The sequence below is a fragment of the Sorex araneus genome, chromosome 5 (genome assembly GCF_027595985.1).
Source record: "Sorex araneus isolate mSorAra2 chromosome 5, mSorAra2.pri, whole genome shotgun sequence".
In the NCBI taxonomy this organism is placed as follows: domain Eukaryota; kingdom Metazoa; phylum Chordata; class Mammalia; order Eulipotyphla; family Soricidae; genus Sorex; species Sorex araneus.
Window position 1 is genome coordinate 74,749,362 of NC_073306.1, and position 27,612 is coordinate 74,776,973.

The window sequence follows — 27,612 nt, forward strand, 5'->3', positions numbered from 1 at the left end:
TCCCTGGGGAAGATGAGAAGAGCCCAAGGTGTTAGAAGATAAAGTAGCCGTGGTAGCATTTTGGACTTTCCACTGAACAAGCAATAAAGTCCTAGTCAAGGCCAAGAAAATCTAGAAAAAACACCTAAATTGATTGTGATACCAGGAAATCCCTGTCATAGGTAACTGACGCAGATACAAGTGAACTTGGGTCATAAGAGCTCATCATATATCTCCAGAGAAGGGCTTGGGTTCATCAACAAGCAAATCAAGATCAGTCAAAGTGTCCACCAAAAGTGAGGGGAACTGGTGATGAAAGAGAGATAACACATAGCTATCATGTTCTTGAGGCAAGCCATAGCAGGAGATAGGCAATTTCTTTAAAAAATTTGAGAGGATTGAAGTTGGCCTCTGCTTTGAACGATTAGACTCCTACCTTATCTCAGGGAAAAGTGAGACGTGTTATAGTCTCAAAGAATGCAGTGACCTTTATATTTAATATTGGACCAAATGAACATGAGTGGGTCTATGCAGTTCAAATAATGAGTTGTACTGGACTCATTTTGTTCAGTCTCAGTCTCATAGGTCTAATAGATATTAGTTCATTTTTTCCACCTCTTTATTTTTCTTTCATCACCAGTTACCCTCACTTTTACCTCTGTTACCACCCACCCTCTGTAGGTCTTCTACTGCTAGAGGTGAACTAGGCACTACTTGGAAACTTTAGATACTGGTATATCCAAGACATGGACTTTCTCTCTCCATATATTTGGTTGTCTGGTATATTTTAGAACTCAAATTTTTATTTTATATGTATAATAAATGTATATAGCTATTCAATACATTTTAATACATTTTTATTTCAATGCACATTGGGATCATCTAGACTATAATTTTTTATTGGATACACCTGTACCTTATTTTAATGTTTCAGTTTTGATTGCTGAAAGGTTATGTAACTAAGTAATTAGTGTAAATTAAACATTAGCAATAAGTACAATTTAATTTTTATGAGCTAGTATCAAGGACATTTGATGAAAAGTTAAAGTTAATGCTTACTACAAGAAAGACATTGAATGATGTCATATTTGAAGATATATTTTAAATATTTTGAACAAAGGAAAGTGGTAGACCATTTTGAGTTTCATCTGAGGTCTGCAAAACTTAAAAGAATCTAAGCAGTCTATGAAAGTTCATAATTCACATTCTGAGCAACAGTTTCAGCAAAATTATTTTATCTTTTTCATTTTAGTTCTACTGATGACCAATAGAAGATATAAATATTTTAACTTGATATCTGACAGAGAAACTTGAGAGAGTTTGCTTTAAACTATGAGATACATATTATGTTTTTCTCTCCATTAGGAAACATCTAAAGTTATTATGGTTACATTGAAGAAGATAAAAATAAAGACAACATAAAGGATAACTGAATACTTGGTTTACACTTAACAAATACTTACTGAATACATAAAACAGTGAGGCCTCTGCTGTATAGGAAGTACTGGAGGGTAGCAGTAAGTGGGTTGGTTCTCTTGGATCAGCAAACATTTATAAGAAGTAAACAAGTCTTTCAAATGACCAAGCTGCTTGTCACCTGTGAATTCTTGCAGGGACCCGGATGTGGTCTCCCCACCCTCAATTCCAGCAGCTGGCACAGGTGAAAAGTTTAATGACTCTTTCAAAGTGAAATACTTGAAGGTACACAGAAATTTAGAATAAGTCATAATCATTCTTCATATTGCAGACAAGAGCAATAATAATTTTAGGTCATTTTGTTATCAGATATGGTCAAATAAACCATATATGATAACAAGAAAATGTATATTATACATTCATATATATAGAGCTAAAAAAGGTGCCTTCAAAACTAGTGTTTTCCAGAGAACAAAATCAAAGGGAGATGTGTAGTAATGGAGCTGCTTAAGAGTTCAGTTTCCATTCTGGTCCTTTATTTTCTGAGAGGAGTCCTAAGTAATTCACTCATTGAGTTGAATAACAATGGCTATGAAGGCATTGTTATTGCTATTGACTCTAATGTGCCAGAAGATGAAACACTCATTCAACAAATAAAGGTAAGTTCAACATTAGTGATTATTCATGCTTCTTAAAGAAATGTTAAGTTTAAAGTTGTAATAGAGTAAAGAATATATAAATCAAAGTTTTGTTCTTAAGTGACTTTTGGTTTCAAAATCATATAATGTAAGCAATAATACTACCATTAGGCTTCTTGAGAGATATGAGATGATAAATATAGTGCATGCTACTCTGAACTTTATACTTTATTCATTTTAATAGGGAACGTCTACACTTATGAACTGGAGGTAATGTCATTGAGAGTTGCTTAGTTCTGCACCAAGGCAGAGCCTTGCTAGATACTGTGAGAGATACAGCTGATAGTTCCTTTACCTGGCATAATCATTGACGCATGTCAGATTTTTCTTGTGTTCTCCTAGTTATAACACTCTCCTCTGTGGTCTTATTATAGGAATCCAGAATAAAAGTCTGTGATTTTCCTGATTTTTTTTTAAGTCCCAAGACAATGGACCTTTCTAGGACTGCTGAGCAGCTTCACTCCACTTGCTACATCTTCTGGAGTGGGGAGGAAAATTTAGAGAAATAAGATTGTCCAGGTTCAGGGGAGAGACATCTAAATGTTATAAATATGCATGAATTAGATTGGCTGTGGACAAAAGCAAACTAAAATGAAATGAAAGTGTCGTATAAAAGACCATCCTAAAATTTGGGTGTCATACATTCATAGTCAGTATTGTGCAATGAGCAAATGTACTAGCCTATAAAATGAGATTAATTATTAGTACCTTTATCACAGGATTAAATTTAACAATTAATGTGTATAAGAGAAGCTGCATGAAAGGAATTGGTAGGAGGGAGCTAGACAAATTTTTCACATCTTCTCAAATTTCAAATTTTTTCTCAAAATTAAAAAAAATCAATGTGTAGTTCCATGCATAGTAATAACACCAAATACAGCATGAATAACCCTCAGTTACCAGTGCCTCATTTAGTTCATACAGGTGGGAAGTGTTCATTCCTCTCAAGTAAAGTTGCTAAGTGTGAACTCAAGGTAATAGTGCAGGGGACCCACAGACAGGATCACTCAGAATGGCTCCATACTCTGAGGAGAAGCAAACAAAGATTCATCATCATCATCATCATCATCATCGTCATCATCATCATCATCATCATCATCATCATCCCGTTGATCGTTGAATTCTCTAGCAGTCTTAGTAACGTCTCCATTTGTCCTAGCCCTGAGATTTTAGAAGCCTCTCTTTACTCATCCTTTCCAACGGTGCCATATTGGAGGCTCTTTCAGGGTCAGAGAAATGAGACCCATTATTGTTACTGGTTTTGGCATGTGAATACGCCATGAGGACCTTGCAAGTCTCTCCCATGTGGGCAGGTAGCTTGCCAGGTTCTCCCAAAGGGATAACTAGGCTAAAAGATGTCGCACTTCTGGAAACTTGGTTTTATAGTCTCTGGATGTTGGCCATTGGTGGGATTACATGGTGCTGGGGGCAGTCCCTGGGTAATATGGGATATTTATACCTATTTTTCAACTTGTTGGTAGAGTTTTATTTTATGAATAATAGTTAAATTTTCCTACAAATTGTTAAAGATATGCTTTTGTCAACTTATATTTTTGAATATTATTTTTCATTGATGGAATACCCCTCTATACTTCCCATCTCACCTTTCCTTTGGAAGCCACTACAGTTTTCACTGAGTCTAATAAGAGTTTTGTTTCTTAAAATCTTACTTTTTCTAGGGGCTAGAGCAATAGCACAAGTGGGTAGGGCATTTGCCTTGCATGTGGCCAACCCAGGTTCTATTCCCAGCATCCCATACGGTTCCCTGAGCACCTCCAGGGGTAATTCTTGAGTGTAGAGCCAGGAGTTACCCCTGTGTAACCCCTGTGCATCGCCAGGTGTGACCCCCTTCCAAAAAAAAAAAAGGAAAAGTCTTTTTTTTAAAAAAGAGTGAAATACAAATCATTATGGGAACTTTTTGAAAATAGCAAGACAGCTCTTGTTATCACTCTGTGAAAGGAAGGTAACTGGGACTCAGATGAGCTAAATCTCTCAAATTTAACTTGAGGAAGTAGCAGAGTGGGAATCATCCTGGATTAATTTGGGAATATTGCTCCCCCAGGTAAGAAAAAGCAGTTTTTGCTCCCAAAGCCACACCAGAAACGAGAGCCTGGTTTCCCGTTCCCCTGATCTGCTCCAGCAAAGACTTTCCTCCTGTATGATCCTGGTTTCTCTTGCATTACCAGGGTGGTTCACCCTCCCACCTCTCTATTAACCTATTCATAAAATAGTACCCATTAAACACACAAAGAAAACAATTTCCTTGCCCTAAGATCGTCTTTCATAAAGACAAAACTTCTTGCTTTATCTCTCCAACCCTCTTTAATTTTATATGAATTTCTTGATTTGGATGTTTCATTGTCTCCACTTCTCATCTTCCATCCTTCTGAATTTCTCACTCTCCTAAAGTTGTTTCCATTCCACTAGAAGGGCTAACCCATGCTGTTAGCTCCAGTGTTCAGTTTTTACTCCTCATCTTACTTGGCTGTTCAGTAGCACTTGACATTGATGATCACTCCTTCTTTCCTGAAACACTCTCATCCCACTGTACTTCTGATTTTCTTCCCTGCATTAGTCAGTTCCATGTGATTCTCCTTTGCCAAGTACTCCTCTTTCCACGAGTATATGCTGGGATCCCATTCAGATTCAGTTGTTGGTCTTTTTCTTCCTCTGTTCATACTACTTTTATTACTCTCAGTGATTTCCAATCTTAACATCCAATGCCTCTTCCTATAATAAAAATCTTTCCATAACCTCATTAGTATCTTTCCTGATGCATTTCAGGGAATCTGCAGAGTTTCTTATAGTCAAACCCTACTTCAAAGAAAGAATCCTATGCTCTTTGACTTCAGAGAAATTAGTAACTAATTATTCCACTTCCTTAAACCTAACATGTAGTGCTATACTCAAAACAAATACTTCCATAATCTTCATAACCTCTAACTTATTGGTGGAATCAGGAAGCATTGAAATGTGTAAAATACAGATATTAAAAATAAATAAATGTGAATGAATCAGTGATTATTGTGTCATAATTGTCCTTGTGGTAATGTTTTATTTTTCTTAGGATATGGTGAATGAGGCCTCTCCATATCTGTTTGAAGCTACAGAAAAAAGATTTTATTTCAAAAATGTTGCCATTTTGATTCCTGAAAAATGGAAGACAAAACCCGAGTATAAGAGACCCAAACTTGAAACCTACAAAAATGTGAGAATATCAGTTTGATTCTTCAAATTCAGTTTTCTTCTGTGATTTGAATTTTTTTACTCAAGTATTATAAAAATCAAATAAAATGGTTCTAGTAAGCTCCAGTATATGTAAGTTTAGTTCATTTGCTGAAATATTATAATGAGAACTATTTTCAAATTTCAGGCTGACATTCTTGTCACTGAACCTAATACTCCAGGTAATGATGAACCCTACACCGAGCAGATGGGAAACTGTGGAGAGAAGGGCGAGCGGATTTATTTCACCCCTGACTTTATAGCAGGGAAAAAGTTGGCTGAACATGGACCACAAGGTAGGGGTAGAGATGAAGTACTAGTCTATGTTAGTAATTTAATAATTTTTTTTATAAAGTGGAACAATAGCACTATTTTTCAGAGAAAGCAAACATAAGTCAGATTATGATAGTATATTTTGTACTTTAAAATAAAAATGCAGAATAGTGCATTACTCAGTTCAAAACAAAATTTATTCCTATTCTTATGTTGTAGTCAATATAGTGTTTTAGTTTTAGAAATGTTTTACAGATAGCATCAATATCTGACAATTGTAAAATAAATTTAATATGAAGTATTTGGTTTCTATGGAACAAATTAAACGCATTAAATATCATGCCTGCAGTTCAGATATTAGTCACTAGATGGCAGATACTGATATTATAATGATATCAGACTTTTTGTTTGATTTAAATATGAATGGATCATTAGACCGCGTGTTATGACTAGCAGATGGGACTAGACAAATCTGGTATTGATATCGCCCTACCAAGGACTATACTTTGAGTTCTTGACCAACTCTTCTTACAAGTCGGTTCTCAAAGTCCTGTGATTAAAGTCCAAAGCTCTTTATTGTGGGAGTGCTAGCACGTGTATGCGTGCGTGCGTGCGTGTGTGTATGCGTGTGTGTATGCGTGTGTGTGTATGCGTGTGTGTGCGTTTGCGTGTGTGTGTGTTGCCAGAAGGTGAACTCAGGGCTTTCAACTTCCAAAATAAGTTCTCTGCCACTGAGGTTTTAATTTCCCCCCAATCTTTTATCATTTTTATATGAGATACTTTGAATAACCTTTAGAGAAAAGATGAAAATAAACAACTGAGTGTATGTTATATATACTTTCCCAAATAGTCACATGTTATTAGTGTTTTTGACTTAGGTTAATTAATAGTTAGTATTAGGGTTCTTTAACTGTCTTGAGAAGATTAGAAGCTGACTGATTTTCTCCATTTAAATAAACAAGGTAGAGAAAACTAACAGACAAAGCAAACCTGGTACCCTCATGTTCTCCTCCCCAAAACACTAGAGTACGTTTAGAGATTGTCAAAAAGGGGTGTCAAAGAAACACACTCCTTCATTGTTCTTTCAGTCTTCCATCCAGCCTCTAATGAGACAAAGGATTTCCAGTATATGACTCAATAAGTAATACTGAGTTGACTTTTCCTCATTGCCCCTTCTCACTCCTCTGATTTCCCCAGCCATTATTGCCATCACATATGCAGTTCCTTTATAATCTCCCTTTCTGTACTGTAACTCCAAGCCTGCTCCATTACACTCCTTCCTTACCTCAGCACCTACAAAATAGTTGAAATCCTTCATGTGAAAAAGTTGGGCTTCTGTAGGTATACTGTAGGTATACTTCTGGTAGGTATACCCCTTTACCTAACCATACAAATTTACTCTACCTCCTCCTATACATTTCAAAAATTTTGAGCTGTACATGTCAATAAAATTCATCCAAATTTAAGAAATACTCACTGAAAACCTATTTAGTTCTAGACACGAAGTATCAAGACATGACAATGAACAATCATCTAATGTAGGTGATCAGCAAGTAATAGTGCTGACAATTTACCATGGCAAGTGTCATAATGGAAAATAATTAAAAATACAAACAAAGAATTCTTGGATCAATTTAGGGATGTCAAAGAATGACTTCGAGCAGTTATAAGCTTGCCATTGAGAGAGGAAAAAGAGATAGAACTATTCCAAGATGAAGAAAACTATGTAAAATATATATATATATATACATATATATATATATATATATATATACCAGAGATGAGCAAGAGTCTCCAGAAAGTAAAAGGAGTTCAGAAATTTGTAGTGATTTGAGAGTTTTGAAAGTGGATGAAGAATGGCAAGAAATAAGGATGCAGAGGCGGTTGGAATGCTATGTTGAGAAGTTGGACCTAAACCTTCAGTGGTTTCCCTGGCCACCAAAGGGAAATCACTGAACACTAGAGACATGGAGGCAAGTTGAGCTGTGCAGTAATTCTAGACTAAGTAGAAACATGAGAACTATAAATATGAAAACAAGGTCAAAGTAAAAAGGTAGAGGTGGAGTATGGAGTATGGGCCAGTTATGAGTAATAAAGGCCTGATTTAGAGAGACTGGTTGGCAGGACCTGCTAAACTCTGACTCTAACAGCAAACTGCGTGGACTAGCATTACACTTGGATGGCCTACGATCTTAGGTGCCATCCTCCGGGCTATGAACTATGGAAGGGCAGGGCAGGTCTTTCATTTTGTATAAACAATGGCCTAGCACTTACTAAGTGCCTCAGTCACATTTGATGAGTCGGAGTAAGCTGCTATATTTTTTTTAAAAATTTGCAGGGGGGCTGGAGCGATAGCACAGCGGGTAGGGCGTTTGCCTTGCACGCGGCCGACCCGGGTTCGATTCCCAGCATCCCATATGGTCCCCCGAACACCGCCAGGGTAGTTCCTGAGTGCAGAGCCAGGAGTAACCCCTGTGCATTGCAGGGTGTGACGCAAAAAGCAAAAAATATAAATAAATAAATTTGCAGTTGTCCTATTAGATTCTGTCTTACTACTGAAAGCAAATATTTAATTTAAAACTCATCATAGCATGCACTGAACAAAACAAACTCATAACAAAGTAAAACAACATTCAAAAGAATTACTTTCTCCCAATATGAGAAAGAAATTTTTCCATTCTCGTGTAATCCAGTGTTTTAAAATATTTTCTCACAGGAAGAGCATTTGTCCATGAATGGGCTCATCTGCGATGGGGAGTATTCAATGAGTACAATGATAACCAGAGATTCTACTCATCTAAAGGAAAAATAAAACCAGTAACGTATGTAATTTTTGATTTAACTCTTCCCAAACTGTTTTAAGTTGCAATTATTTGACCTTGATTAACTTAAAATACGCAGACTTCTCTCTTATTTGCTAATACATCCTTAGTGCTTTATTTATACCCCTGCAAAATGAATTTTGTTTACTTCATAAGTGCTTCAACTACAGCTATAAATCATTCGCCTCTTTTCAGTAAGGACAACCACAAGAAATCTATCTTATAATGTTCAGATTCAGTATTAGGTTAAGTGACATAAAACAAGTGAAATTTCCTGATGTCTTAAAGGCAGAATGACATTTTTATGGATTTTATTATTGCGAGTGTGCCGGGGGTGGGGAGGAATGTGGAATTTTTCAAAAAGAGAGTCTGAATATTAAAATTTGAAGTAATTCTATTTTTTTTTTTTGCTTTTTGGGTCACATCCGACGATACATAGGGGTTACTCCTGGCTCTGAACTCAGGTGTTCAGGGGACTATATGGGATGCTGGGAATCGAACATGGGTTGGCTGTGCGCAAGGCAAACGCCCTACCCATTGTGCTGTTGCTCCAGCCCCCTGAAGTAAATTTTAAGTAAAGTTTGAAATAAATCGTAAATGGTGTCAGCAGAAAGTTTGAAATAAATCTTAAATGGTGTCAGCAGAAAGCAAACTAAGCTTTAGAAACTACTCTTGGGCACTATTATTTTGTGGACAAATTCTTGCAACACACAGTTTCAGTGAATATAAACTGCTTTCGTACAAACATAAAAGATACAGAACTTTCCTCTTAGTTTAGGGTACTATGTACTCAGATTTGACAGATAACATGAAAAAGAGGTATATACTGTAGATTGCAACTTTCTAAAAAAGATTTTATTGGAGTAAACTATATTTAGCAGAATTAAGTGAATCTAAGACATACTAAGGCCAAGGCTGAAAATGTAGATAGTAAATTACTAGAATGCTCTATTAAGAAGAAAAATAAAGTACTATGCCAATAGATTCAAAATAATAATTTGACCTTGTGAAATGCTATCATAAGGAATTTGATAATTTTGCTTTTAAATTAAATGCATTTAATTTAAACATTTGAGTTTAAGATACAACTTTTAGAAAAGGAATTTGGAACAGCACATCTCTCTATTTTGAATGCCTATAGTTCTGCATGGCTCATGGATCTTTTTTTTTTTTTTATTTTTTTTTATTTTTTTTTTTATTAATAGTTTATTTTTAATTAGTGAGTCAACGTGAGGGTACAGTTACAGATTTATACATTTTTGTGTTCATGTTTCTCCCTTACAAAGTTTGATAACCCATCCCTTCACCAGTGCCCATTCTCCACCACCAGTAAACCCAACATCCCACCCCCCCTTCCCAGTCCCGTCTCCCCCCACCCCACCCTGCCACTATGGCAGGGAATTCCCTTTTGTTCTCTCTCTCTGGTTAGGTGTTGTGGTTTGCAATAAAGGTGTTGAGTGGCCATTGCGTTCAGTCTCTAGTCTATATTTGGCCCACATCATCTTTCCCCCACATGACCAACAACCACATTTTACTTGCTGTTCCCTTCTCTGAGTTGCCCAGAAGGCTCATGGATCTTTAAAGAAATAAAGTCAGTTTTGGTTCTGTCTGTATTGGTACAATTGTTTCTGAAGGGAACTTTTCTGGCTGCTACAGAGTCCAGAGTTGGTTTGATTTCTCCCATGGGAGAATCACTGTTTTCAATTTTCCCCATTACTTGTTAAATTCAAACTATTTGAGCTTAATCAACTGTCATTATATTTTTCTCACTGCTACTTCACTTCAGGGTTAAATAGATAACAAGTGCCTATTGTAGCCACAAAAAGGTTCCTGATTTTCTTAGTGTGTTTGTTCCCTCTGTACAACACAGATCTCATACCAGGGTCACTTCCCTAACGTGATCATGTTAGATTGGCCTCTTAAATCTCATCCAGTGAAATTGTCAACAGCCTACATAATATTTAATAGTGAAGCACTAGAGGCATTCTTAGGGATAAGAAAAGGAGAGCTACATTAACAGTTACTTAATCTTGTTTGTAGCCTCTGCAATAAGTCACTGGGGAGCTTAAGAAAGGGCCGGAGAGATAGTAAAGAGGGTGGGGCACTTACCTTGCAGGAGCTGACCCAGGTTTGGTCCCTGGCATTATCCATGGTCCCCAGTGCACTACCAGGTGTGACTCCTGAGCACTGCTGAGTGAGTCCCAAAAACCCAAAAAAAAAAAAAAAGAAAAAGAAAAAGAAAGGAGAAGGCTACTAGAAAATAAGAGAAGAAAATTGCTTTCTACAAATCATGTATGGTCTTACAAAGTCCAGGGGAATAAATAGAAATTAAAATTGACAAGAGAAGGAAGGGAATAGGTAACCAGAAACAAAATGAAAACTCAAAGTGGTCTTTACGTGTGTTAAAAATACCTGGTCCAAAAACATAATGGAAAAAATAATCCATTTAAGACAGCAAGCAGTTATAAAATAGCATGGCAATTTCTAAGAAATGTGTAAATCATATTTGATTAAAACTATAACATTCCTTTAAAGTACTCTAAAGATAATTCAGATAAATTGAGAGATTTTCAATTGGTACATGTAAATTTAACCTAAATATATAATTTTTATGAAACTCTAACTTCATAGCAGTATGTTGACTTTTGACTTATAAAAAAATCTCGAAGTTCATTTAGTAGATAGCAACTAAGAACTGTCCCTTATAAAATAATAACAATAATGGCTACTTTTAGTCATTGAATTTTAATTATGCTACAATGCTATATTAATTATGTAATAATTTACATTTTTATAATTAAATACAAGTCTCTAAAAATGCAAAAAACTTTAAAATATCTGGGCAAATTTCCCCTATTTGGGAAAAAAATTAACAAAATCTTTTGCAATTAAATAAACCCATTAATAGTAAAACATAAAATCAGAGTCTGGAGAAGAATGACATGAAGAATAAATGACATGGTGCACCTCTGAGCATCACCAGAAGTGACCCCTGAGCACAGAGCCAGAAGTAAGCCCTGAGCTCTGCCAGGTATTTCCTAACCTTGCCCCTGCACCAAAAACGGCGCTGAAATTTGTAAGCATTTAACATAAAGTAAAATCTCACATAAGTCTGAAAATTCAAGAACTAAGCAAAAACTGTTTGATATAAATGAATTAGGAAAACAACAGAAAGTACCATTCAGCTTTTTGTAAGAAATGAGACTTAATTCCTAATTCGGGATTGAGGAAACCAGATGGATGGCCTTTTAGGACCTTGATCTTAATTCTCACACCAGCATAAGCTAAACTTAATTTTGGGAGTGTCTTGGGCACTTTCTGGCAAATAGAAATGATTCTATTAAATCTAATGACTATTTTTTCTACTTAAGATATTTTTTTCCCTTGGATTACATATGAAAGAAACTCAGAGACTTGTTGCCTTCTAATTCTAACCCTTTGAAGTGGTTACATCACCTAAATAGCTAACCTTACTATATTTTCAGATGTCCATCAACTATTACTGGTGAAAATAAGGAAAAAAAATGCTCAGGAGGCAGCTGTTTTGACAGACCATGCAGACCCGACAGAGTCACGGGATTGTACACTAAGGACTGCCGTTTCCTGCCCCACGCTGTCCAGAGAGATAAGACTTCCATAATGTATTTACAAAGCCTGATGTCTGTAAGTGCCCTGTTCCTTTCTCCTTTCTTGACATGTATTTAGTGAAGCATTATCCCCGATGCTATGAGAGGACCATATTTTAGGAAATTCTCAGTGAAAAGTTGATTTTTTTGTGGGATAGAGCTGTACTCTGGAAGTACAAAATCAGGATAAAGTCACATCTTTCTCTTAATCCTTTTTAAGACTCATTCTTACATTCTATGATCTACTCCTCATGACTTTTAGCTTAGTGATAATTTTTAGCTTAGTGATAATTCTAAGCTTTTGGTGCCTGCAGACAATGAGAGCCCAAAAAGCTTAGAATTGCTTTAAATGTCCTTCAAGTTGGACAAACACAAAAAATCATTAAACAGGAAATTTGCTCGGGTGATTATTAGTTAATAAGAGCATAGCCACCTTAGCTTAATTTCCAGAGTTCTTTTTGGCCTGCTTATGGTTTTATTTATTCATTGACATTTTACATATTTTATCTTTTAAATGACATTGGTACTGGCACTGTTAAGGAGTTTGGACATTGTTTAACAGTTTCAAATAACTTTTAAAAGTACATCATAATATTTTATAAATGACAAACTCTGTAAGATGAACTTTGCTAAGTATATACCTGAGCAAATTTGCACAAACTTAAACAGTGGGAAGCCACTCTTCCAGTTTCTTGCATAAAATTGTTTCAGTTTTTGAAATAGAGAGAAAGAGCTTGCAAGAGCTTGTAAATACCCATGTGGTATAAATTTAAATGCCAGGCCCATGGATCACCTGAGCCATCCTTGTTTTTTCCTGACATTCCCAGACTTACTCAGAAACTTTCAAGAAGAGGCCAACATTATGTTTTTTAATTAACCAATTTAATTCAAATGTGGATATTTTTAAAGCCATATAACAGCACTTTAACCAAGTTAGTCACAATTTTTATCAAGTAACTGGCTTGCATTTATGTCATTTTCTTGACATTTTCAGGTGGTGGCATTTTGTACAGAAAAAAACCACAATAAAGAAGCCCCAAACCAGCAAAACCAAAAGTGCAATCTCCGAAGCACGTGGGAAGTGATTCGTGATTCTGAGGACTTTAAGAAAACCACTCCTATGACAACACAGCCCCCTAAGCCCACCTTCTCACTGCTGCAGATTGGGCAAAGAATTGTGTGCTTGGTTCTTGATAAGTCTGGAAGCATGAGCGTATGTTCACTGAATCTTAGCTGTTTGCAGGCTGGTCTCATAACTGTGTACCTAAGTTCTGGACTGTAACTTGGAACTGGGTGGGAATAAGCCAGAAAAGTGACAATACCATTGCCATCAAAAGTGTCGATTTCAACTTTAAAATAAAATTCCATCAATTCTCCCATTAGCCAGATAAAATGTACTTCCAAATTCTGAGGAAATATCTGATGAAGTACAGTCCTAATGATTTTTGTTTCCCTGACATTATGTAGGTCTGTAGGACAATTACTGTATTGCATTAATGATTTCTAACTCTAACTTTATATCGTAGGACCCCTAGAATTCTACCCAAATATGCAGTACAAAGGGGAGATTTACCTGCAGAGAAGGTTATGATTTGAGTAGCTTATTATTGAGACATCCACTTTCCAAAGTTCTCTACCCTGCTCTGTGTTTATTCTGCCTGTGTAGTAACCTCACCTGACCAACTTTCTTCTGCTTCTCCATCCAGATTGATAACCGCCTTAACCGACTGTCTCAAGCAGGCAAACTTTTCCTGCTGCAGACAATTGAGCAAGGATCCTGGGCTGGAATGGTGGCATTTGACAGTGCTGCCTCTGTGAGAAGTGAGCTCATACAGATCAACAGTGGCACTGAGAGAGACAAACTAATTAAAAGCTTGCCCACTTCAGCTTCAGGAGGAACATCCATCTGCAGTGGACTTCGATTAGCATTTACTGTGAGACAATTTTCACTGCCATGTTTGCCAATGTTACAGTATCTGTTTCCCTCCAAAAACTCCCTTTTAGTAGGTCCTTATAAATTTATTGTCTGGTTGAATTACAATCAAAGGTAGAGCAGTGGTTTAAATGATACAAAGGTAAAGGCTCACAAAGCTCTTATTACTAATTCACTCACATTGTTGTGCTTTTCTGTTTCTCTTTGTTTATTCTCTTTTGCAAGCTTGTTTACATTCAGATTGTTATTCATGGTGTGTCTTCTAGATGCCAGGCTCTGTGCCAGGCATAAAAATGCCATTAAGGTCAAACAGACATCATGTCTCATGTCATGGAGTTTGTAATTTTATTGGAGGGGGTAGTGTTGCAACACTTTAATAACATAGTTATGTAAACAACTGTGTGATCATAAAATGAGATAAGTATTATAAAGGAAAGACAATAAGGGATATACAAGAGTATCCTTTGTAAGGAAAAAAGAGCTTTGAAAAATGGCTAGCATTTGAAGTAGTTAAGACATCTCTAACTTCTGAGAGGAGAGGACCTCCTTCAGACAAACTTAACAGATTACTTATTAAGTAGGGATGCCTTAAAAATGTAACTGTGATTTTGTTTCATTTATTTGTTTTTGGGCCACTTCTGGTGATGTTCAGGGGTTACTGACTCTGCTCTCAGGTATCAGTCTTAGTGGTTCTTGAAACATCATGTGGAATACCAGGAATCAAACCTTGGTTAGCTGCATTTAAGGCAAGCACCTTCAAGCACCTTATCTGCGGTGATATCTCTTTGGCTGGATGTAATTGTGGTTTTATTTGGGGAGTATCCACAGTCTCATTTGATCATACAATTATGTCATTCTTCAACTCACATATCAATGTCTTGGCATAGTTAACAAAATTAATAATAAAACTGTTTTATATTTAAAATCCATTCATAATGGATCCCCTACATACCTTTTCAGGCCTTAGGGCTCTCTTGAAGGCACCCTATATTTAACTAAATCTTGTCACCTCGTCTTCACTTCTGTGCTAGCGTCTCAATGTGCTTTCTCCTTTTATATGTTAAATCACACTTTTTCTGCTAAGACCTATCACAGACACCACCTACATTTTTAATAAAAATTTATTTTGCATTGAGGTGACATCAGTTTACAAGGTATCTGTGAACCTCTGGGAGCCTGTGAAGTAGGCATAGGTGAGGGAAACCGTAGTCATCTTCCTAATTGCTCCCCCAGGGCTGCCATCCTTGAGACTATCCAGCGTTACACTTTCTGCTGGATAGGAGAGAGTAAAGACCACCGTCAAGTTCCATGAGTGTTGCTGACTTAAAATGTATTATTTAAAGAGATATTTGACTTTCCCCAGACATCTTTATTTATACCCTCTGCAATTTTGTTTCTTATTCCCTTAAATACCTTTCCCCCTAAACACCATGATTTCTCTAAACCTAACTCATGCCCTACATTATGTCCTTAGGTGATTAAGAAGAAATTCCCAATAGATGGGGCTGAAATAGTGCTACTGACTGATGGAGAGGACAGCACTATAAGTGGATGCTTCGGGGAAGTGAAAAATAGTGGAGCCATTATCCACACTGTTGCCTTGGGGCCCTCTGCAGCCAAAGAACTAGAGGAGCTGTCTAAAATGACAGGTAAAGGATGATCTATTGGGTCCCACTGTTTCCTCTCTGGCATTGAAATGGAAGCTTCAGTAATCTGGAGAGTTGTGGAAGGGTAGGATAGATAAACAGAGGGTCTTTCTGCCCAACCAGCTCCCTTCATAATTACCTGACTCTACCCATTTATTTGAAGGCCTTTGATCTAGAATTAGGGCAGTGTGAAGATGGAAAAAGCATAGCACCCTTTAATAGAATAGGTAGTCACTTCAAACTTTAGAAACAGTATTAGTATATTAGTTATTAGTTGAAGTTCTTCCTGCAGTATTTAAATTGTTTTCTCCCAATACAACCTGTTTTATGCTAGGTTTATTAAAGCGAGGCTTGAAAATGGGATTGGAGAGCATGTGATTTACAGAAGGAAAGCTCTTAGGCAGAAGGGAAGGAGGGAGAGTAGGAAAGGAACTAAGTATTGGTTTGAACTTGGTCAGAGTCTAGCTGAATCTGTGATCAGAGACATGCAGTGAGAGAGATGGGCTTTTGTGCTACTGTGTCGATCATTCAGAGAGTACACAGACTGGATTTGGGGAAACTTACTTGGGCTTGGGTGGTTAATACTATTAATATGGTATAAATGTACTTTCACATCAACTATCTTAGTTTCACCTGTTCTAATTATCCCATGATTTTTTAGGTCTGCTTTATAATCTTATTTTACTATATGTTACTCTTTTGTGTAATTGTCCCTTGTCAGATGTGTTTTCTAATGGTCACACATGTTTTTTTAATTTTATTTTATTATTATGAAGTTGTTCACAATAATTCATTATATTTAATATTCAAACACCAATCTCACCACCATATTTCAAATGTTTCCACCCCAAATCCCAAATCATACCTCCCAAAGCATAACTAAACCAATAATTTTGTATTGCTTGCTATGAATAATTAGCTAAAAATGTTTCACTAAAGTTTCCTTAGAGGAAACTGTGTGAAGATTATTGTATTTCATCCTGTAGCAAGTAATCTCTTGTATAAGATATTACTAACATGTTTATTAAACCCAATCAAATGTTGTGTGCTACTCTTGGTACATCAGTGGTGTAGAGTATGAGATGTCACTCCAAGAATTCTAAAATTTAGAATGCATTTATACAGCAGATGCACTCATGGGTGAAGCCTATGTTGCTCTCTTCTGGGAGCTTTATTTTTGAGTATCTGGATCATGGCTGTTGAGGAGATTATACGGGTCCAGGGGCAATTTGTGGGTATGACTGCCAAGCTACTGGAAAACTTGGGATATGAGTGGGAGAAGGCCCATTCCTGCTCGGCTCAAGCTTGGAGTTTCAGTCACAGCTCCCGCATACCTGGGTTTTTCTGCAGATTCACTCATACACATGCTTTTCCTAATGTGGGAATAAACTCAAAATTTCAACTTGCTAGAATTGTGTCTAAAATAAGAATAAGTTACTAGACCTAAGGGTAGTATTAGATGAATTTTCTTTCTTTCTTTTTTTTTTTTAGCTTTTTGGGTCACACCCGGCAATGCACAGGGGCTACTCCTGGCTCATGCACTCAGAAATTACTCCTGGCAGTGCTCGGGGGACCATATGGGATGCTGGGATTCGAACCCGGGTTGGCCGCGTGCAAGGCAGATGCCCTACCCGCTGTGCTATCACTCCAGCCCCTGAATTTTCTTATATACAAATGCATGACCTGTATAACACAATAATTTCACTCTATCATCATTCATGGATGTTTTGCAGATAATTGAAGTAGTCAGTTGATAGACATGAATGAAGCTTTTAAATTAAATTTCTTAATCAATGGCTGATAAATACCAGTACTCCTACATTAAATTTTTTTTGCCAAACTTAATGATGCTTTATTCAAAGACTTTATAAAAAGATCAGAATAACAGAGGGACACACCTAATTGTTGGATAAAGCTCTAATGCTGTGAGAAACTACTCTTTTCCAAGAGCAAATAAAAATAACAAAAGATACTGGCAATGGAACTTAAGTTCAGCTCACCTGAAAAAGAAAAAGTGATCAGGAAGAATGTTCTCATTAGCAATTAGAAATATATGGCATAGGAATGGAAGTGATAATGAAACAGAAATAATTCCAGAGACAGATTGTCTCTCTCACACATACACATTCACTCACATATACCTTTTTCCCACCTGTATATTCACACACACAGATTTCAAATTAATGGGAAGAGTTTGATGAAAAAAACAAACAAACAAAACAGCAGTTAGCTGTACATTAAGTGAAAAAAAAAGCTAAAAAGCCCATGCATTTGAATAACAAAGACATGAAAAATTGTTCATATTTCACTAGTAATCCAGACATGCAAATTAAAATTATGGGTCAGTTTTTTGCCAAGAAATGAAAATATGCAACACTTTAAAGCTTGTGAGTAAAACTAGCCCCTTCATTTATAGTTGATAAGAATATACATTTCTGGAAGAAGGCCTGACATGATTTACCAAACAGCAAAATTTACTTAAAATTTCCATTCTAGGGACTCTATCTTATTGAGAAAAACACTATAGAAATCTGTAGTTTATAGCAAGAGTAGTATACCATATTTGATTGGGTTAAAAGTAAAATGAAGCTTTTATTTAGCAGGAATCTAAAAGTAGCATCAATCTGGGGAGATAATGCAAAGCAGTGGAGCACATGACTTGTATTCATGAGGTTTTGACTTTGATTCCTGACATCATATACTCCTCCGTCCCTCCATAGAATCACTGGTAAAGTCCTGCTAGCCCCAGAACTGCTGGGCCAAGTAGTATCACATTACTGGGCTTGATTCCCTAACCGCTAAGCTTAGATAGCCAAGTACATCATCATGAGTGACCCTGCAAAAAAAAAAAGATTAGTACCAACCTCTGAGCTAATCTGAATGTATGCTTGGTATATCTATTCAATGATACAACTGAATACTTATTTAATGTATTCCACTATCTTAATATTAAGTTAAATGCTGCAAATAATTGCTTTGTTTTCTAGAAGATAATCTTTATGTAATTGAATTTTAGGTGGTATACAGACATATGCTTCAGATCAGGCTCAGAACAATGGTCTTATTGATGCTTTTGGCACCTTTACTTCAGGAAATGGAGCTGTTTCCCAACGTTCCATTCAGGTCAGAGTTACTTCTTACATTTTTCATGTTGGTAAATAATCACAGCAAAGATGGAGAGTTTAATGCTAAAGTGTTTCTACACTCTTCTAGTAGTGAATTAAAGGTTCTAGCTTGATATTAGGCATTATTTCTAAAATGCAATATGAATCATTTAAACAAGGAAATTAGTGTTAGCCTGTTTGGAAATGACAGTAAGTTATGTGCTCATGGAAATGCAAAATTTAACGCAAAATGTAATGAGTTCAAGAATTCTTTTTTAACATCTGGCAATACGGACTCATCGCAGTGTAATTGGCTTGGAGTTGTGTTTAGAATAGACCATCATAATACAATTTTGGGGACAAGTATTCAGGAATTACTTGTCCTACTTTTCCATTATCTCAGATCCCTGAGATTTGCCAAATATTTTCTAGTTATAGATTTAAACTGCTTTGTACTGGTAAAAGCCAATATTTTATGTTCAGCTATCTGGATCCTGTTGTGGGTCTGCCATTACTTCTGGGCAAAGAACTTTTTATTTGCCAGATATAAACCATAAAACTTCTATGGATTTTTCTGTTTCTAAAATTTCTAAAAAACCTAAAATGTATTTCAAAAGTCTTGGATCTTTCTTTAAAAGGAAAATGTATTTAAATATACTTTGATTATAATAACACAGAAAATTTTTAACTAGAGTTAATAAGCAACACTGAAGGCAAAAGAGTAGCATCAAAGGCAAATAGTGATTGATTTTAAAATAGTAGACTTTCTATTTACCTATGTATTTATTCAACCAGAAATGTAAAAACTTATATTTCTTTGGGCGATCCTACTTAAGACAGAAAAGCAAGATATAAGAGGCAGTTCAGAAAAGAGAGTACTGTGTTAGGAAAAAGCTTATGAAAGTTTATAGGAGGTTTCTGTTCATTATTTTCGTTATCTAAGAAACTAAATAGGAAAATAGCTTGAGAAATGAACAGTACTCATTTACTCACCTTCTAACAGAATACTATCTTAGATTCCTTTACCTTTTCCATATCCAAGATCATAATCTACCTATAAAATTGCAAAATCTAACACTATAACCAGCCTCCTAATGTCTTAAAAGTTATCAACTCAAGATAATTCAACTAATTATGTAAGGAATCATCTTCAAAACTATACTTTCTACAAAATTTTTTAAAAATTCTTTCTAACCTTAATCTCTGTTCCACCTTTCTTCCTTCTTCTTCAAACAAATTAGTCTTGGAATTTAGGTAGGAATTGTGATAATGCTTGACCTTACAATTAGATATTTTGAATTCAAACAACCTACCTGTAGGTGAAAATAAGTCTCATTAAGTTCCCTTCATTTACTGTCTTGTATATTATATGAGCTATATCTAGTAGAAGGTATAAAGTAAAAATAAGAATAAAACAAAGATAAGATTCTGGTTGGGAGTTCATAAAAGAGAGAAATTATTTAGAAATGGCAGGTCATAAGAATATACAACAGACAGATTTATGGAAAAATGATATTGAATTTTAACTGATAGTCAAGTAAAACTTAAATAGAGATGAAGCAGGAAAAGAAAAAGCAGACTATGATAAAATCAAAGAATTAGGGATTTATGAGGATCATTTGGGGAAAGTCCTGACTTAGTTGCATGAAAAAATATTTGGATGCCAAACTTGGAAATGTAAGTTATAATTAGATCATGCTAGAACTTAAATATCAACTTAAGAACAGAAGCATCTGTGAATTCTTTTTAACAGAGAAGTAGAAGTATAATGAAAGATACTCTGTGGTAAAAGCAATATTCTCCAGGAAAGTGTGTTTTTCTTAACAGCTTGAGAGTAAGGGACTGACCCTCCAGAACAGTCAGTGGATGAATGGCACAGTAACTATGGACAGCACTGTAGGAAAGGACACACTCTTTCTTGTCACCTGGACATCAGGGACTCCCAACATCTTTCTCTGGGATCCCAGTGGAAAGAAACAAGAAGGCTTTGTAGTGGATACACAAACAAAAATGGCTTACCTTCAGATCCCAGATAATGCCAAGGTAGGAAAGTCAATCTGTTGCCACTTCACAATTTATGCCGTTTTTTAAAAAAATGTTTTCCCAAATTAATCGTATCAAATTTTGAATTATGGTTTTTTCAATATGGTTATCAAAGCATTAAAGTTTATAATTTTGATATACAAAGTTACTGCATACTATCACCACAAAACTGCCCATAATTGTACCAATTATTTAATTTTGTATTCTGAAGTTTTCCTGTCTTTTAAAATTTAACTTTGGGCACCATGATTTACAATAATGAGTAATTGCTAAAAGGAGAGTCAATGTTGAAAAAAAAAGAAAAAAAAGCACAATACCCCATGCAGTGCATATGATTAGTCTGGTAGCAAATCAAGGAAAATGAAAGGACAGTCTCTCCAGATACTAAAGGAATGCAATCAAACTGCTTAACAGGCAAGATGCAAAATCATGGGGCCATAGTACAAAGTGTATAGTGCTTACTATGTACATGACCAAACAACCTGAATTCCATTCCCTGGCATCATATATGAGCACCACCAGGTGATTCTTAAGTGCATAGCCAGAAGTAACCCCTAAGCATTGCCTCATTGCCAGGTGTGGCCCCAAAACAAATACAGAATTGTTTTTTGAAGTTTCAAACTCATAAAATGGTTTCCTCTATCTAAGAAACCCATCAATTTGATCTTGCTCTTGAGAAACCAATAAGGATATAGCTTTCAGATCTCATTTTCCATGCCCAACAGCCTTTCACACGGCTGACTGGAGTCTGATTCCTCCGCCCCTCTTGGAGAGCCTGGCAAGCTACCCGTGCGTATTGGATATGCCAAAACCAGTAACAATAAGTCTCTCAATGAGAGACGTTACTGATGCTCGCTCGAACAAATTGATGAGCAACGGGATGACAGTGACAGTGACAGGATTTTCTTGACCATAAGAAGTATGACCCAAATATACTTAAAGTTTCCACAGCCATTGAGTCACCATAAATCTTCTTAGCTATGACTATAACATATTTGAACCACATAGGCAATTTCTGTAAGTGTTTTTGAAATCAAGTCAGTGTCATCTACTTATTAATTGAATTGTCTTTTCCCTTCTTCACATTTTTGGTAAGGTTGGCATTTGGAATTACAGCCTGCAAGCAAGCTCACAAACCCTGACTTTGACTGTTACCTCCCGTGCATCGAATGCTTCTTTGCCTCCCATAACAGTCACCTCTAAAATGAACAAAGACACGGGCAAATTCCCTAGCCCTATGATAGTCTATGCAAAGATTCACCAAGGAGCTAAGCCAATTCTCAGGGCCAATGTCACAGCCCTGATAGAATCAGCAAGTGGCAAAACAGTTACCTTGGAATTATTGGACAATGGAGCAGGTAACCATACAAAACCCTGAAAATATATCTTTCTTTTGCAAGAGCTAAGTAGGTAACAGTAGTACATGATGTGTGAAAGAAGTTGGATGTAGGGAGATCAGCTCTGAGAGTCTGGTTGAAAGAGGTCTCTGCTTCTCCTCAACCCCTAAATTTTTAAATGTTGGAAAACATAAGGAAGAACTTATTTTAGCCTTGGCAAAGCCTCAAACTCATTAGTGGCAAAGCTGAATAAACTCAGAGAGGAATACCCGCCCCCTCCCCAAAAAAGGGTATGGAAGAAAATTAATAGTTATTAGGTATTTTGTGTGTGAAGATTTCACAAAAATATATACTTACAATCCTATAATTTTTATCTTAGCCATGAACTTTTGAGATATTGTTATCCTTACATTGCACTTTAAGAAATATAGGGCTCTAAATTTAGGAAGCAGCAAGGATGAATTCAAGCAAAGTTCTACATGACTTGTCAATGTCTTTGCAGAATCTATTATTTCCCCCTCCCTAATGTTTCCAGATTTTAGAAAGGACAATTCAAAAAGGCAATACATATAACTATGAAACTACACACAGACATACACACACATACACAAACACACACATGCACATATTTACAAATAAAGGTAATAGACCTCATTGTAAACATAATTGAATCCTAACTAGCTTGAAGATAATATTGCATTATACATGTGTTGACATTTTTAAAGCACATATGATTTGGAAATTTAAAAATACACAGTTACCTTTAGAATAATCATTAATTGTTTTCATTTCCCTATCAAGGTGCTGATGCTACCAAAAATGATGGCATATATTCAAGGTATTTTACAACTTATAGTGAAAATGGTAGGTACAGTGTAAAGATACGAGCTTTGGGAGGAAAAAATACAGCCAGACAAAAGGTGATGCCCCAGCAGAACGGAGCCATGTATATTCCCGGCTGGATTGAGAATGGTAAGTGATCTGTAATAACACACCAAGCTTGAGTGAAAGGTTTAGGAGCTAGAGAAAACTTATAAAATGAATCGGGTGTGGTGAGAGATAGTACAGGACTAAGTCAGAGTGTTTGGTCTTGGCGCTATTGGCATTTGGGTCAAATAATTCTTTGTTGTGGAAGCCCGTTCTTCCACAACATGTTGTAGAGTATTTAGCAGCAACTCTGGTCTTTACCCATTAACTATTAAAACACCTATACTAACAGATTTAGAATCTGAAATACGACAACTTTAGGTGTGAGACCTATCAATCCGGAAAGTTTATCAAAAGAAACTTTCTATTAAAAGCAACTCCACAGCCATGACAGTCATAAATGTCTTGAGGGCTAGAGAGAGCACCAGCAGATAAAATGCTCACCTTGCTTGAAGCTAACCCAGTTTTATCCCTGACACAGACAGACAATCCCTGAGCACCACCAGGGGCCACTCCTGGCACAGATCCAGGAATGAGCCCTGAGTACAGCTGTATATGGCCCACAAACTAAGAAAACCAAAAAAAAAAAAAAAACCTCCAAACTTCATTGGAGAAATAACCCCCAGCTGAAAATCACTAAATTGAGTGTGTTTAAGAAACTAAGGGCAACTGGGATTGCTACAAGAACAGAAAAAGTAGTCAAGGCTAATCCTTAAGGTTCAGATGACTCATTGGCAAATAAATAGCAGATATAAGAAGTCAACAGTATTATCTAGATGTAAGAGCTTTCTTGAGGCAGTCTGAGATTAGAAACAGGGAGCATTTAGGCTGAGCTTGTCAATGGGTGAATCAAAAGAATGGGAAGAAATACAATTTCAAGATAAATATAATAAAAATCTTTTGTGGAAGTGGTTTCACTAAATATTCAAACAATATGTACAAAATTAAGTACAATAATTCCTTCTTTGTGTTTTTAGCTCCAGACAATTACTTTGTAACAAGTAGTAAAAAACTGATTTTGTTGAACAAAGAAAAAAAATTAATTTTGTGTAGGAAAAAGAAGACAGAGTATAATAGAGGTATTCCAAGAACAAAACAAAGGATTGCCATTCATTTGTGGTGTTGTGATGTTGCTTATTTTGTATTGTCATGCATTGCAATGCAGGGGAAGTGAAATGGAATCCGCCAAGACCGGAAATTAATACAGATCTTCAAGGCAAACAAGTGTGTTTCAGCAGGACATCCTCAGGAGGCTCATTTGTGGCTTCTGATGTCCCAAAGAATCCCATACCTGATCTCTTCCCACCTTGTCAAATCACCGACCTGAAGGCCAAAATCCAAGGGGACAATATTAATCTGACCTGGACAGCTCCGGGGGATGACTACGACTATGGAAGAGGTAAACTGAGTGTGTGAAGGTCCCCCAACCACCAGAGGCAGAGAAAGGGTGAGGCAGGCAGGTGTGTTGTGATGAACCTGGAGGGAAGAAGGCAGACAAGAACATGAATGAAAGGAAAAGTAAAGATTTTTAAATAACAAATTTAGAATCTGAAATACAACAACTTTAGGTGTGAGACCTATCAATCCGGAAAGTTTATCAAAAGAAACTCCTCTATTTTGTTTTATTTTTTTCTGAAATCTTGCCAAATTCTCCTTTAATTCAGCCCATTTTTTTTTTTTTTGAGTAACAACCTCTGGAGAGGATTGGAAATACAACACAGATATTTATGAAACGGAGCCATGCTTTGGAAGAAACATAGTTCCCATCAGGTTTTAGATGTCCAATCAGGACATTCTAAAAGTGTCAGTGAACTGCAGCAAGGAAATGATATGAATGCCTGTAGAATGTAGAGAAGCCTTGGGCCCCATCCCAGACCAGAATCTGCATTTGACTATTATTGGGTGATATGTATGCACACTGAAGTTTGAGAAACATCTATACTAAATACTTCTCTATAAACAATAAAACAGACAATAATTATATAAATTCCTCTCTTAGTCATGCAGCTTAGAAGTACTAAGGCCTAAGTCACTCTGGTTCAGCTTTACCTTTATTACTGTCAAGATAAACAAAACTATAATGTGAAAAGATAAAATCCTTGTAAATATGCATTACCAGTTATATTTATTCTTTAAAGTTTTATGAGATGGTGACTTAGTCTCAAATAGATTGTTAGAACTTCTTGAGAATTTAATTTAAAATCTGAGAATTACAAGTCACATCCTTCTTTTCTTTTTTTTTTTTTTAGCTTACAAGTATATCATTGGAATAAGTACAAATATCCTTGACCTCAGAGACAAGTTCAATGAATCACTTCAAGTGAACACTACAGATCTCATCCCTCAGGAAGCCAACTCCAAGGAAGTTTTTGTGTTTAAACCAGAAAACATCGTTTTTGAAAATGGCACCAATATTTTCATTGCAATTCAGGCTGTTGATAAGGCTAAACTTAAGTCAGAAATATCCAACATTGCACAAGTTTCTGTATATATTCCCCCTGAGGTTCCTCCAGAGACATCTATTCCTCTTCCTTGCCCTGATGTTCATGTTAATAGCACCATTCCTGGCATTCATATTTTAAAAGTGATGTGGAAATGGTTAGGAGAATTACAGCTGTCAGTGGATTTGCACTGAAATTTACAAAAAAATAAATAATAAACTGTTCATTCTTTTTTTGATTACAAAATTTTCTAAAACATCCTATACTTCCTTTAAGCATGACATAATGAAATAAAAAGCTAAAAAACTGAATATATGTGTGCAAATATATATTCATTCAAACTCAAACATTTAGTCATTGCTATTTAGAGTATTAGAAAGAAGGGGTGCTAGCATAGCAAACGGTATCACTGTATCACTGCCATCTCGTTGTTCGTCAATTTACTTGAGTGGACACTAGTAACATCTCTATTACACTCAGCCCTGAGATTTTAGCAGCCTCTCCTTACTCGTCTTTCCCAATGATTGGAGGCTCTTTCAGGGTCAGGTGAATAAGACCTATTGTTACTGTTTTTGGCATATTGAATACGCCATAGGTAGCTTGCCAGGTTCTGCCGTGCAGGTGAGATACTCTCGGTAGCTTGCTGGGCCCTCTGAGAGGTATGACTATATCTGATACTGTATTTTGGATATAAATATGCCACGGGGAGCTTACCAGGGTCTCCTAAGTGGGCAATAGACTCTTAGTAGCTTGTCAGGTTCTCCAAGAGGGAGAACTAGGCTATTAGATGCTTCTGGGAGCTTGGTCTTATAGTCTCTGGATGTTGGCCATTGATGGGATTACACGGCCCTGAGGACAGTCTCTGGGTGTGACTGCCTAGCTACTGGAAAATGGGGGATCCGGGTGGAAGAGGCCCAGTCCTGATCCCAGCAGCCTTGGAGATCTTGGCCCCGGGTCCCACATACCTGGTTCCTCCGCTGACTCCCCCATGCGTGAGGCTCATCTGAACAAATGGTAGTATGTTTTAATTTCTTTTCAGGAGCTTTTTTAGCTAGGAAGAATATGTAAGGACCTTGAGAGGTTCCATAAATGCCTAAATATCATAAATGCCAAATCAGGTCAAACTACTTAAATATGAAAGGTATAAATTTACTACAGAGGAAAATCAGACCACTATTACCAGGAAGATGTAATTTTTTTTCCTTTTATCTGTTCAAGGATGATGTGCTCAAAGAAAGACATTGCACTAGAAGTAATAATAGAGATGAAGACTTTTTAGACATAGAAATGTATGTGATATTCCTTAAACTACAAGAGTCAGTGATGCTTTAAGATACGTTAGTGAGAGATGATATGGGAAAGGTTTAGGACAAGTATAAAGTGAAAGTGATTGAGAAATATTTATTTCTCAATTGAGGTGTTATATGATTATTTTACACGAAGTTTGCTCAACAATCACTTATCAACTGTCAACTATAGCCCAGGCCAATACTAAATCCTGATCATAAAAAATGAATGAGTCAATCTTTTCAAATGGCAAAAAAGCTTTAAAAATGATACTAAGAGTAAGATAATGTTAGAATTATGATTGAAAAGGAGGGCTTTGAGGTTTACATGAAAGTAAGAGATATGAGAGGCATGGCAACTGAAAGAGGAATAAGAAGAAAAGAATAAATGAGTCCAATAGAACCAGCAGTATGGTTTTCCTCATCAAGGACAAATCACAGATTCTTGTTCCTTCAAAAGAAAGTACTTTTGTCAGTTCATTAATATAAGTTCGACATGTGCGTGGCCCCTTATTAAAAACAAAATATGTAGGATATTGACTCAATTTTTTCTTTATACATAATCCATAATTCAGAATAGGATTAGGGGCAACTAAGATTCATATAACAAACATAAAAATAGAGAAAATTCAGAGAGAAGTGGAATGAATATTAAAAATAAAGGAAATTTTAGCACAATCACTGCTTGATGAAATGTTCTGTATAATTTCTACAGACCAGTCACACTTCCATTTTAGTTTCCATGCACGTAGAACAAAAGAATAGCAAAATATAGAGTCTACAATAGCAAAGCAAAGCAAAACAAAACCAGAGATTTGGGATGTCTCTCTTTTCCTAGTTGAAACCTATGTGAAAT

General features: G+C 36.2%; 1 protein-coding gene across 1 annotated transcript; it reads left to right on the forward strand.

The window, feature by feature from the left end:
• Positions 1-1,892: 1,892 nt before the first annotated feature.
• On the forward strand, positions 1,893-25,664 carry CLCA1 (chloride channel accessory 1). Its single transcript, XM_004603627.2, has 14 exons — positions 1,893-2,054; positions 5,161-5,301; positions 5,467-5,614; positions 8,308-8,413; positions 11,899-12,076; positions 13,034-13,252; positions 13,746-13,973; positions 15,447-15,621; positions 18,635-18,741; positions 20,550-20,765; positions 21,862-22,123; positions 22,904-23,074; positions 24,195-24,428; positions 25,279-25,664. Exons 1-14 carry the CDS (start codon positions 1,893-1,895, stop codon positions 25,662-25,664), a joined length of 2,733 nt encoding a protein of 910 aa, XP_004603684.2.
• The last annotated feature ends 1,948 nt before the right edge of the window (positions 25,665-27,612 follow it).